Here is a 13,212-nt window from a genome sequence, read left to right as displayed (position 1 = left end):
CCTTATTGACACCGGCAGTTCTGGCTGTCTTCTTCGGGCCTCGGCAGCAACACGTTGCGGCTTAGAGATTGTACCTGAAGCAACGGATCTGTATGGTTTTGGCAACAACGCTGTGCCTGTCACTAGGAGTACTGGAAGATGCCAGGCTGACCTAACGATTGACGATGCTGTAGGAAGCGACATTCCCATCCTTGTGGTGCCGAACGAAGCTCAAGCTGTGGATATGTTGGTTGGAAGAACGTTTACCGAACTGCCTTATCTGACATACGCAAGAGTAGGAGGCTGCCTCCGTTTCTGGCAACATACCGAGTGTCCGTTTGCCCACTTAGAGCCTTTTGAGAATCGGGAGAGACTTCGTATGAGAGCAAGTGAGCAATATGATCTTCAGAAGGATACCATCAACTGGATCACTTTAACCGCGGAAAACAAGATCACAAGTCCCGTTCTTTACCGACATTGTGGACAAGACGTGCTCGTCGAAATGACGCTTGGCGTAGTCACTGTGCCGATGTTTCCAGTCGGTAATGCTGATACGGTCATCAGAAAGGGGCAGTCACTGGGGAGAGCCGAGCCAGTAGAAGTTCTGCAAGTTGCTGCGAACAACTTCCTAGAAGTTCATGTGGAACAACATAGTGGTGAGAGCGAGGAGCATATCCCCAAGGAGAAGTGCCAGCCGATCGGGTACTCTGAGGTCAAGGTTGGTTATACTCTGACGGAGAAGCAGCTGGCGGACCTGGTTGATCTTTTGAACGAATTCAGAGAGTGTTTTGTAATGACATCAGCTGAATTGGGCTGCGCATCGATTGTTGAAATGGACATTGTCGAGCTACCAGGCACTGCACCCGTTGCAATGCGACCGTATAGAACGAATGCCGAAGGTCGCGAAACAATACGGAGGATTGTCAAGGAGTGGAAGGATCTTGGTTTGGTTACTGAGACAAGCTCGGATTGCGCTAGCTCTGTGTTAGTGGTAGACAAGAAGAATGGCGAGAAGAGATTAGTGGTTGATTACCGAAGACTGAACGCACAAACTGTAAAGGAGAAGTATCCCCTGCCAAATATTGACCTGTTTGAAGGACTCGCTGGAGCGACCCTGAAAAACCATCCTAGACCTCGCCCATGGGTATCTGCACGTACCCTTGACGGAAGAAGCGAAAAGAAAAACGGCATTCATCACGCCGGACGAAACTGGTCAGTTCGAAAGAATGATGTTTGGACTTACAAACGCACCGGCTGTCTTCCAGCGACTCATGAATCGCGATCGTGTCTTAGGTCTTATAAGATCAGGTCGCGATAAGCGATCGTGTCTTAGGACCTTTGAAAGGAAGAGTAGCGCTCTGCTATTTAGATGACGTACTTATCCCAGCACGAGATTGGCACGACTGAAGGACTACGTTTTATGAACTAATGTTTCGTTTCGGGTGAGCCTTGACTTTTGTTCTTCTTTTGTGTGCTCTTAACAAGGACGTTAAGAATTCAGGACGGCCGAGTGTAGAAAACAAAGAAGACAGCCTACAGGCGCATTGATGCGCACGCAGGGAAAAAGAAGAGAACGACGACCTGACACCGTGGAGCGCGGCCGCAAGTGTGTGATCTCTGTAAAAGTTTGTACGGGCTTAGTTGTTGATCGAACCTGAGCCGTGTCCCATGTGGAGCTAACACACGGATGTCCTCGATGTCTCTATCTGCTCGAAAGATGTCTTTAGAAAGGCGTCATGGTCTACGGATTGTGATGAGAGAGGTATATACAGGGTGTTACCCTATAAAAGTCTACCCGCGCCGGCATGCCGTGCTCGCCAATTACTCAATCCAGGTGGCACGATGTGTTGCCTACGTATAAAACTCATAAGGACATTCTATCATGGTAAATATCGAAGTGATTGAGCACCGTAACGCAAAGTTATAGCGCAAAACATAAGGTTCCCGTAGTCAAAACAGCCAAGATGGCGGTGTTGTGACTCGCAGTTGTGACACGGTTCCCCGACGGCGACGTGTCGCTCTGGCAATCCATCCATCCGTCCATTCAGGCAGAGACGTCGCCGTGTTATGTTATTTCAGTGCCTTTCAGTAAGCAGACGACATCCCTTTTGGGTGTCGTCTGCTGAGTACGTCGGCATTTTCGTTCCTCACGTTGCTTACTTCTGAGCAAAATACGACAGTTACACGAAAGGGAAATAAAAACTGCAGTTCCATCCGGCTGGCAGGATATGCGACACGTCGCCGTCTGAGGAGCAGCATGTCAAGTGCTCTTCTCAACGCCGCCATCTTGATTGTTTTGACTACGGGAATTGCACGTTTTGATTTTATAACTTCGTGCTGCGGCGCTCAATCACTTCGAAATTTACCAAGATTAAATATCCTTATGAGCTTTATATGAAGACCGCACAATGTGCCACCTGCATTGAGCAATTGGCGAGTATGGCATGGTGGCACGGGTAGACTTTTATAGGGTAACACCCTGTACATAGCGATCCGTGGATGTACCATGCAACGTGACAATAGGTCCGTTCGTCTGGTTAACTGGAAGGTGTTCCGGGAGCGTTGTGAGGCATCATCACAGCGGGAGATGACCGCAGACCACTTCTCGGAGGTGTTGACAACTTCTCTTCGTGAGTCCTCGAAACACGTACTTGTTGCAGCAGGACACACGGGCTGTAGTCCCCAGGTGGACTACGTGCTTGCCGTAGAAGAGCTGAGCGAAGAGCTCGACGCACGGGTTTACTTTCCGATATTGTCGCAGCGCGTCATTCACTTAAAGCTGTGCAACATAGGTTGAGAGCCCTTGATCGACAGCGTTAGCGCCTGTTTTGTGAGACGCTTTCGTCCTTCAGCAGACCCGCCAGAATTTGGCAAGTTGCGCGATGGCCTTCCACGCACCAATCCATTGGGGTCACTTGCTCTGATTCTCAACAAGTCTGAGGCAGACGTAGCTCTGGACTGCTGCGGAACTGTGGCCGCGGCCGCGGAAGCTGCAGGAACTGCAACGTTTCATACCTACATGGTTGAACTTCGCGAGGATCTTGAGCGTATAACGCTCCCGTCGAACGCACAGCTGGATACGGATTTTGCTCTGCCAGAGCTTAAAACTGCCCTTCGTTTGTCCTGACCCAAATCGTCCCCTGGTGCAAACGGGATCACCTATTCAGCGCTTCGAAATCTTGGCGCTGAGGGCCTTCGAACCTTGCTGTTTATATGCAACAGCTCATGGAGGAGGCTGATGGCCAGGTACCCGCAAGCTGGAAAGAAGCCATAGTGGTCCCATTGCTGATGCCTGGCAAGCATCCGTCGCCCCTGTCCTCTTTCCGTCCAGTTAGCCTTACCAGTTTTGTTGGTAAGGTGATGGAGCGGATGGTTTTACACAGGCTGGAATGGTGGTTGGAAAGGAATCACGTTTTCCCCGATGAGATGGTGGGCTTCCGTCGGCACCGTAGCTCAGTTGACTCCCTTATGGACTTTGTGACTGCCGTTGAAGTCGCCAAGAGCTGCAAGAGGATTGCCGAGGCTGTTTTCCTTGATGACAAACGTGCCTATGATACGGTCAGTCATACTTATGTATTGCACACCCTCCTCCGGGCTAGAGTGTCTCGTAGGCATTTTGTCTGGGTGGCTGACTTCTTGTCCAACAGAACCATTTTCGTCTGTGTAGTGGATGACGACGACGTTACGGAAGATGAACAACGAGCCGCGTGACGTGCTGCATTCTTCAGCTGGCAATCAGCTGTTTCTCAGCTGACCGCGGCAGTCGCACATTAAACACTGCTCCAACAGGAACCCAAGGTCTAATGTTGGTATTCTTTAGACTTCCAGCTATCACAGTGCCATCCTCGTCGCCACTGTGATAGCTGGAAGTCTAAAGAATACCAACATTAGACCTTGGGTTCCTGTTGGAGCAGTGTTTAATGTGCGACTGCCGCGGTCAGCTGAGAAACAGCTGATTGCCAGCTGAAGAATGCAGCACGTCACGCGGCTCGTTGTTCATCTTCCGTAACGTCGTCGTCATCCACTACATCCCTCCCTCCTAACGTTGTGAATTTGAAGCGTGCGGGAGATCTCCGACGACGCACAGGATATCTTCTGGTAGGGACAGGGGGCCGACGATCAGGAGACGCCATGGACGACGACGCAGGGAGGTCATCGTGAGGAAGTATCTCAGTTGGGTGCCGGGAGCTGAAGGCAAGACCCACTGGGAGATCTAATCGACCAGTTGGACGGGTTGTGCTCTCGACATCAGCATTTGGCACATCGTCCGCAGAGATTCTTCTCTTCAAGTGATCGGCGTGAACACGGCGGCGCTTCTTACCTTCCACGTCCACGTCGTATATAACATTACCTATGCGTCCCAAGACGACGCCCTTGATCCAGTGATGTTTTTGAGTTGGATCCTTTACCCAGACCTTTTCCATGACTTGGAAATTCCTGGTAGACTTGTTCTGTGTGAGTGGCATGACGACATCGCCACTTTCGCGCCGGGATGGTCGGACCAGGTCTAGAGTCATCCTGAAGAGTCTCTTGTTTAGCAGCTCGCAGGGTGACTTGCCGGTCGACACATGTGGGGTAGCTCTGTATTTCGCGAGAAACGTTCCAACAGGCTCCTCCTCCTTCCCAGCTTGAGCACGACGTAAAGCTTGCTTCAGGGACCTTACGAAGTTTTCAGCTTGTCCGTTGGACTTGGGGTGATAGGGTGGTGTGAGAATGTGACGGATTCCCCGTAGCTCCAAGAAGGATTTGAAATCAGCACTGGTGAACTGTGGGCCATTATCGGTCACCAACTGCTCAGGGGTACCCTGCCGCAGGAAGATTTCTTGGAAGGCCTTCAAGGTGTCAGTCACAGTCTGACGGCGTACTTGGACAACTTCCGGCCACTTGCTATGAGCATCTATAACCACTAGAAAGTGTTTCTTGTCGTACTCCGCAAAATCGGCATGCAGTCTCGTCCAAGGATGTTCTGGGCGTTCCCAACGGTGTAGAGGGACTGGTTGAATGTCATCTGCGGTTGAGGCACAAGATTCACAACTTTTGACTTTGGCTGCGATGTCGTTGTCCAATCCAGGCCACCAAACATACGATCTAGCGAGCATCTTCATTTTGGTGAGTCCTAGATGCCCTTCGTGCAGCACATCCAAGATACTCTTGTGGTACTTCGGAGGAATGACCCTACGCATTCCCAGTAAAATGCAGCCGTGAGAAATCGACAGCTCACTTTCACGGTGTAAGTAAGCACGAAGTTCCGGCTTGTCTTCCCCAGCAGAACGACCTTCTAGTAAGTGATGGGAGAGTTGGGCAAACACCGGGTCCTTTGCCGTCTCTTCTGCGATAGAAGACGCCGTTACAGGAAGCATCGAAATCGCTTCTGTCGAAAGAAGGTTAACATCTTCCACGTTTGCTATGTTGTCAGTCGCTATTGCACGGTCGAAATCATCATCCGGCCCCTGTGCAAGTCTCGACAACCCGTCGGCGTTTCCCATCTGATGAGTTGGCTTATACTGTATGTCGTATGTATAGCCAATCATAATCAATGCCCACCGTTGCAATCTATTAGCTGCAGTGACTGGTATGCCTTTCTTTGGACCGAAAATTGTAGTGAGAGGTTTATGATCCGTATATAGCGTAAACCGTCGTCCCCAGAGATACTGATGGAACTTTTTCAGTCCAAAAATGATGGCTAACGTTTCCTTCTCGATTTGAGCATAATTCCTCTCGGCTGATGATAATGTCTTCGAGGCATGGGCTATCGGCCGCTCCTTTCCGTCGATCTTATGATAAATAACCGCGCCAACTCCCTCTGAAGAGGCGTCCGCTGCCAAATAGATTGGTTTGCGCGGGTCAAAATGGGTTAGAGCGTCGATAGACGTTAGTTTCTGTTTGAGGCCGTCGAAAGCGTCTACGCAGTCCTCAGACCAGCACCAAGGCATGTTCTTACGAAGTAACTTATTTAGCGGTGATGACAAGTCTGCCAATCCTGGTATAAACTTGCTGTAGTGTTGGACCATGCCAAGAAACGCTCGCAATTCGGATACATTCGTTGGCTCAGGCATGTTCAACACCGCAGAAACTTTCTTCGGAGAAGGGAAGAAGCCTTTTGCTGACACAACCTGTCCAAGGTACTCCACTTGATCTTTCAGGAAGGCACACTTTTCCTCTTTCAATACAAAACCATATTCCTTGAGCCTTTTGAACACAGCTTCGAGATTTTTGTTATGTTCGTCATCATCGCAGCCCGTCACAATAATGTCGTCTAGATAGCAGGCTACATGATCTATCCCTGCTGTCACTTGCTCCATGGTGCGTTGAAAGATTGCCGGTGCCGAAGCGATCCCGAAAGGCATTCGGTTAAACTGAAATAAGCCCTTATGTGTATTGATGGCTAGTAGCTTCTTCGCTTCTGCGTCTAGCTCCATTTGTAGGTAGGCTTCCGAAAGATCGAGTTTTGAAAACTTTTGGCCTCCATTGAGCTTAGCGAAAAGTTCTTCTGGTCTCGGGAGCAGATACTGTGTGATATCCAGTTGGGGGTTTATCGATACACTAAAATCGCCACAAACGCGCACTGCGCCGTTAGGTTTAGGTACAACTACAATTGGTGTCGCCCAATCTGAATAATCTACCGGCGTCAGAACTCCATTTTTGCACTGTCTCTCCAAGTCGTTTTCAACCAAGGAACGTAATGCGAACGGAATGGGCCTTGGTTTGAAAAACTTCGGGGACGCGCCATCTTTGAGTTGAACGTGCACTTTGACCTTTTGGCATCTGCCGAGACCTTTCTTGAACAATTCCCTATGAGTCTCTAAGGTATTAGTCAGAGAAGAGGGTACGTTATCCAGAGCTCCCACTAACAGCTTGTTAAGATCAACTCCCAACTTCTCAATCCGTTCTCTGCCAAGATTTCTGTGGAGAGACTCAGTAACCACAATCTCCAGGTGATGGGTTCGACCTTGGTATGCAACTTCTACCTGCCCTTGACCCTTGAGAGCAATTGGATTTTTGTTGAAACCTTGCAAGCTATACGAAGGTGGACTAAGCTTCGGCTTCCCAAGCTTTATCCATGACTGGTGATTTAGAAGTGTATGTCTAGATCCGGTATCAACTTGCAGTTGAACGTCCTGTCCTAAAATCGTGCAAAGCACAAACTTGCCGTCTCTCTCTTCCGCGAGAAATATATCCGTGACAGCTTTGATTTTCCCCTTTTTCATCCTGGGGTTGTTCTTGCACATTTTAGCGATATGACCTTTCTTCTTGCACAAACGACACTCTTCCTGTCGAAATCGACACGCGCTTTCAGCGTGATTGAAGTTACCACATCGAAAACACCTAACTGGTTTAGAGTCCTTGCTTTTATCTTGCACTTTAGCAACGGATGAACTGCTCGATGCGGTTCCTTCTTCCAGCAGTCGCGACTCCTGTTCAGCAGAAAGTATGCTTTCCGACAGCTTCAGGGCACCATCTATGGTAAGACCCTTCTCAAGAACTAACCTTGCCCTGAGTCTCTGGTCCCGGAGACCGACGATAAATGCCGTCAACAACGACGAAGCTCGAATGTCTGTCTCAGACTCGTACTCACAGTTCGAGATAATTGCACGTAACCTCGTCAAAAATTGTGCCACCGATTCCGTTTCCGCCTGCTTTGCTGAGAAAAGCCTTGCTCTTTCGAACTCTTTAAAGCGTTTCGGCGCGTAGAATTCATCTAGTTTTTTGATGAGGTCCACAAACGAGACTTCCGTGACGTCCCTCGGCTGAACCAGCGAGTACAGTAGCTTGAAAGTGTCAGGTCCTAGCGACGTTATGAACAAGTTCCTCTTGTCGGTATCCGTCGCAATTCTGGCTACATCCAATGAAGCTTGAAACCTTATCTTATATAGCTTCCAGTCTTCCGTTGTAGGGTCGAAGGTCCCCGGTCCATGAAATCGATGCGTAGCCGATTCTCTTCCTTGGAACTGGCCTTCTGCTGCTGCGTCCAACGTAGTCATCTCGTCGCCACTGTGATAGCTGGAAGTCTAAAGAATACCAACATTAGACCTTGGGTTCCTGTTGGAGCAGTGTTTAATGTGCGACTGCCGCCGTGTTGAACATGCCTGAGCCAACGAATGTATCCGAATTGCGAGCGTTTCTTGGCATGGTCCAACACTACAGCAAGTTTATACCAGGATTGGCAGACTTGTCATCACCGCTAAATAGGTTACTTCGTAAGAACATGCCTTGGTGCTGGTCTGAGGACTGCGTAGACGCTTTCGACGGCCTCAAACAGAAACTAACGTCTATCGACGCTCTAACCCATTTTGACCCGCGCAAACCAATCTATTTGGCAGCGGACGCCTCTTCAGAAGGAGTTGGCGCGGTTATTTATCATAAGATCGACGGAAAGGAGCGGCCGATAGCCCATGCCTCGAAGACATTATCATCAGCCGAGAGGAATTATGCTCAAATCGAGAAGGAAGCGTTAGCCATCATTTTTGGACTGAAAAAGTTCCATAAGTATCTCTGGGGACGACGGTTTACGCTATATACGGATCATAAACCTCTCACTACAATTTTCGGTCCAAAGAAAGGCATACCAGTCACTGCAGCTAATAGATTGCAACGGTGGGCATTGATTATGATTGGCTATACATACGACATACAGTATAAGCCAACTCATCAGATGGGAAACGCCGACGGGTTGTCGAGACTTGCACAGGGGCCGGATGATGATTTCGACCGTGCAATAGCGACTGACAACATAGCAAACGTGGAAGATGTTAACCTTCTTTCGACAGAAGCGATTTCGATGCTTCCTGTAACGGCGTCTGCTATCGCAGAAGAGACGGCAAAGGACCCGGTGTTTGCCCAACTCTCCCATCACTTACTAGAAGGTCGTTCTGCTGGGGAAGACAAGCCGGAACGTCGTGCTTACTTACACCGTGAAAGTGAGCTGTCGATTTCTCACGGCTGCATTTTACTGGGAATGCGTACGGTCATTCCACCGAAGTACCGCAAGAGTATCTTGGATGTGCTGCACGAAGGGCATCTAGGACTCACCAAAATGAAGATGCTCGCTAGATCGTATGTTTGGTGGCCTGGATTGGACAACGACATCGCAGCCAAAGTCAAAAGTTGTGAATCTTGTGCCTCAACCGCAGAGGACATTCAACCAGTCCCTCTACACCGTTGGGAACGCCCAGAACATCCTTGGACGAGACTGCATGCCGATTTTGCGGAGTACGACAAGAAACACTTTCTAGTGGTTATAGATGCTCATAGCAAGTGGCCGGAAGTTGTCCAAGTACGCCGTCAGACTGTGACTGACACCTTGAGGGCCTTCCAAGAAATCTTCCTGCGGCAGGGTACCCCTGAGCAGTTGGTGACCGATAATGGCCCACAGTTCACCAGTGCTGATTTCAAATCCTTCTTGGAGCTACGGGGAATCCGTCACATTCTCACACCACCCTATCACCCCAAGTCCAACGGACAAGCTGAAAACTTCGTAAGGTCCCTGAAGCAAGCCTTACGTCGTGCTCAAGCTGGGAAGGAGGAGGAGCCTGTTGGAACGTTTCTCGCGAAATACAGAGCTACCCCACATGTGTCGACCGGCAAGTCACCCTGCGAGCTGCTAAACAAGAGACTCTTCAGGATGACTCTAGACCTGGTCCGACCATCCCGGCGCGAAAGTGGCGATGTCGTCATGCCACTCACACAGAACAAGTCTACCAGGAATTTCCAAGTCATGGAAAAGGTCTGGGTAAAGGATCCAACTCAAAAACATCACTGGATCAAGGGCGTCGTCTTGGGACGCATAGGTAATGTTATATACGACGTGGACGTGGAAGGTAAGAAGCGCCGCCGTGTTCACGCCGATCACTTGAAGAGAAGAATCTCTGCGGACGATGTGCCAAATGCTGATGTCGAGAGCACAACCCGTCCAACTGGTCGATTAGATCTCCCAGTGGGTCTTGCCTTCAGCTCCCGGCACCCAACTGAGATACTTCCTCACGATGACCTCCCTGCGTCGTCGTCCATGGCGTCTCCTGATCGTCGCCCCCCTGTCCCTACCAGAAGATATCCTGTGCGTCGTCGGAGATCTCCCGCACGCTTCAAATTCACAACGTTAGGAGGGAGGGATGTAGTGGATGACGACGACGTTACGGAAGATGAACAACGAGCCGCGTGACGTGCTGCATTCATCAGCTGGCAATCAGCTGTTTCTCAGCTGACCGCGGCAGTCGCACATTAAACACTGCTCCAACAGGAACCCAAGGTCTAATGTTGGTATTCTTTAGACTTCCAGCTATCACAGTCTGCACTCGGGACGGTGACACGCAAAAAACAGTTTTGACCAAAGGCGTTCCTCAAGGAAGTGTATTAAGTCCTATCCTCTTCAGTTTGGTTATGGCGGATAGCAAGCGTTGCGTTCATCGCAAAGCTCAGCTCTCTGTATATGCAGATGATGTGTGCGTTTGGACCACCGGTAAATCAAGGCCAGCGATTCAACGCCGCCTTTAAAACTCGTTGGATGCTGTTCAGGATTACTTCACCAAGGCTGGCATGGACATCTCGGCTGAGAAGACAGTTGTGCTCCCGTTCACGCGGAAAAGCATGAGCGCCTTCCCTCTTTCGCTAGGCAATAATACACTCAGCCAAGTGAAGTGCCATAAATTCTTGGATGCAAATCTCTCGTGGAGTGCCCATATCAGGTACCTGGAAGCGAAAGTTAAACGCTGGACCAATGTTATTTCTCACTTCGCTGGCGCTGCATGGGAGATTGATCAGGAAGCGCTCCTATCGATTCATGGGGCATTGGTTCGGGGAACCATTCTGTACAGCCTCCCGGTCTTACACGGCAATCAAAAACTTCTGAACAGAGGCTTCGGTGTATGTTGGCCAGAAGCTTGAGGATCTGCCTCGGTGTACCCCGCGCCGCTGAAATTCGCATGGTGGTGGCAGAGGCCCGCGAGCTGTCAGTAGAGGCCTTACATCTCAGAGAAACTGTGCGCCATTATCTACGCCTCGTCGCGGAACACAGTCGTCACCCTTCGGTTTCGAAACTCAAAAGGCGGAGGCAGAGCAACATTTCTCGCTGCTTCGCTGCTGTAAAGCCGTTGCTACCGGCTTTTGTTGGCAGATCAGTCGTCCCCAGGTCCCCTCCGTCGATCTTTTCGATACCTTCGATCTCTACTACCATTCCTGGGCTCAAAAGCACGAGGGATCACGTTGCTGCACTTGTGTTGAAACAACTTCCGCTAGACATGATGCAGTGCCGTTACCCTTCGCACACTGCAGTATTCACAGATGGGTCGACCAACTTACACTGCCCCACCGCTGCCTTTACAATTCCGACTATGTCGTCGTGCCACGCATACCGTCTCTCGTACCGCACCTCATCCACGTCTGCAGAGTTGCATGCATTTTGTTCCTCAAGCACATTCCATCCGCCACTATAAGCAGTTGGGTGATATACTGCGACTCCAAGGCAGCTCTCCAGTGTATAGCGAATATGGGTATTCGTGGATCACTTGCGCCTGTGGTTGTGGACATACTGGAGGAACTAAGCCGTCTTGAGATCACCCTGCACTCTCTCCACTTCCAGTGGGTTCCTGCACACTGCGGCATCCGCGGCAATGAGGAGGCTGACGAGGCTGCAGCAGCTGCGTATCATTCCCGATCAAGCGTGCGGATTACCCTCCCCAAAGGCGACAGGCGAACCTTCCTAAATGATGTGGTGAGGCCTCTCGCACACGCGCAATGGTCTTGGGACGTTCCGTCGAGAGTTTTGATGCGTGAAGTGGACCCTGACTTTACCTTCACCATGCCTTCTCGTGTGCCTCGCCATTTTGCGTCGCTGATACACAGGCTTCGTCTCGGGGTTGCATTCCCCCCCCCATTTCAAGCATCTGATCGGCTGCTCCGACTCCATGCTCTGCTCTCGCTGTGCTATGTTGGCGGATACCAAGCATGTGCTCCTCAACTGCCATCTTTACACCTCCCAAAGAGCAGCTCTACAGTGTCGCCTGCAGCCGATCATGGCCGCACCATTCACATTGGCAACCATTCCCGGCCCTTGGACTAACCAGATCGACCATCGCCAAGCTCTTGAGTATTTCAAGATTTTTATCCGGGACACTGGTCTCCTCTCTACCCTATGATGTGCCTGCGATACCTGTGTGCTGTGTGTGTGTTTTTGTGTGCTGTGGTTTTGCCTATCGTTCTGATGTCTTACTCATTCTCCTGACTATCGACCCTATTTAGCATCGTTCATCACCTCATCATCAGGACACATCTGATCCTGCCCATTGTGCCTTGGGGTAGTGGGCCGCACCTTATGTGGCGAATTTCCCCATTCACTATCATTAATTTATTTGTTGTTGTTGTTGTAGGATATTACGATTGCATTGTATTGCATGCTATTAAAAGATGGTCTCCAGTTCGCAAAACTCAACATTAAGGACGCAGTAAAACAAATAGAATTAGCCAGATATGGAATGGAAATGAAATAGTAACCCACACTTGTTCTATTTTAGAAGGTTCGTGTCGCTAGAAAAGTCTGGCTTTGTGCAGAAATCCTTCGGAAGGGCGGCAATGCCGTGGATGCAGCCATAGCCGGAGTTGCAGTTCTGCAGGTTATCCAGCCATATGCCACAGGCATCGGAGGTGACTGCTTCTGCCTTTTTTACGATGGTTCCCAGAAGCGTGTCAAGTGCATTAACGGGAGGTACGTGCATCCTAAGCATTGGGTCTATTCATGTTTATTTTGCAAACACCGAAATTAAACACCAGAATAGGACTATTCGTTGATTCACTCAAAGGCGGCTTGTTAAGGCAGTGCTGACATCCGGACCTACTAATTCAAAGAAGCAATCCTGCTGCAGGAATACTTATTAATGAAAATGTCATGATGTGAATTGACCATAAAGGAAGGAAACGCAAGCAGCGCCTCTTCCCTCCAGACTAACGTAGCCACCCTCTAGCGGTCGCTCGAGTCAATATCGCCATTGCGTGCTGTCCACCACGTGATCCTCTCTAAAGCTTCTGTTTTGCAAGGCTTTGTTTCTCGCGCTGCTCTCCGTGTGTTTCTGCTTTTTGAAAGTAATTTATTGCGAAAATGTGAGGACCATCATAGAAACGACGCATGGTAATGTGTTCCTGTCCTGGCTGCGGCTCTCGTTGAACGGAAAGCAGCTCTGTCATGGGAACACGTTTTATTCATAAGTACACGATCACTTGTTTGACTCGCCTATGTGTGTTTTA

General features: G+C 49.8%; 1 protein-coding gene across 4 annotated transcripts in view; it reads left to right on the top strand.

The window, feature by feature from the left end:
- Positions 1–13,212, top strand: part of LOC135391465 (glutathione hydrolase-like YwrD proenzyme) — a 226,249-nt gene that overhangs the window by 89,487 nt on the left and 123,550 nt on the right. For 3 of the 4 annotated variants that reach the window (XM_064621723.1, XM_064621724.1, XM_064621722.1), the window contains one exon: positions 12,523–12,676. The exons of the other annotated variant lie outside the window; for it this stretch is intronic. In XM_064621723.1, coding sequence (XP_064477793.1) covers positions 12,523–12,676 — 154 coding nt within the window. The remainder of the gene's footprint in view (positions 1–12,522; positions 12,677–13,212) is intronic. 4 annotated transcript variants of the gene reach the window in all.

The sequence above is a fragment of the Ornithodoros turicata genome, chromosome 4 (assembly GCF_037126465.1).
Source record: "Ornithodoros turicata isolate Travis chromosome 4, ASM3712646v1, whole genome shotgun sequence".
NCBI classification, from domain to species: domain Eukaryota; kingdom Metazoa; phylum Arthropoda; class Arachnida; order Ixodida; family Argasidae; genus Ornithodoros; species Ornithodoros turicata.
This window is presented reverse-complemented; position numbering and strand designations above follow the sequence as displayed.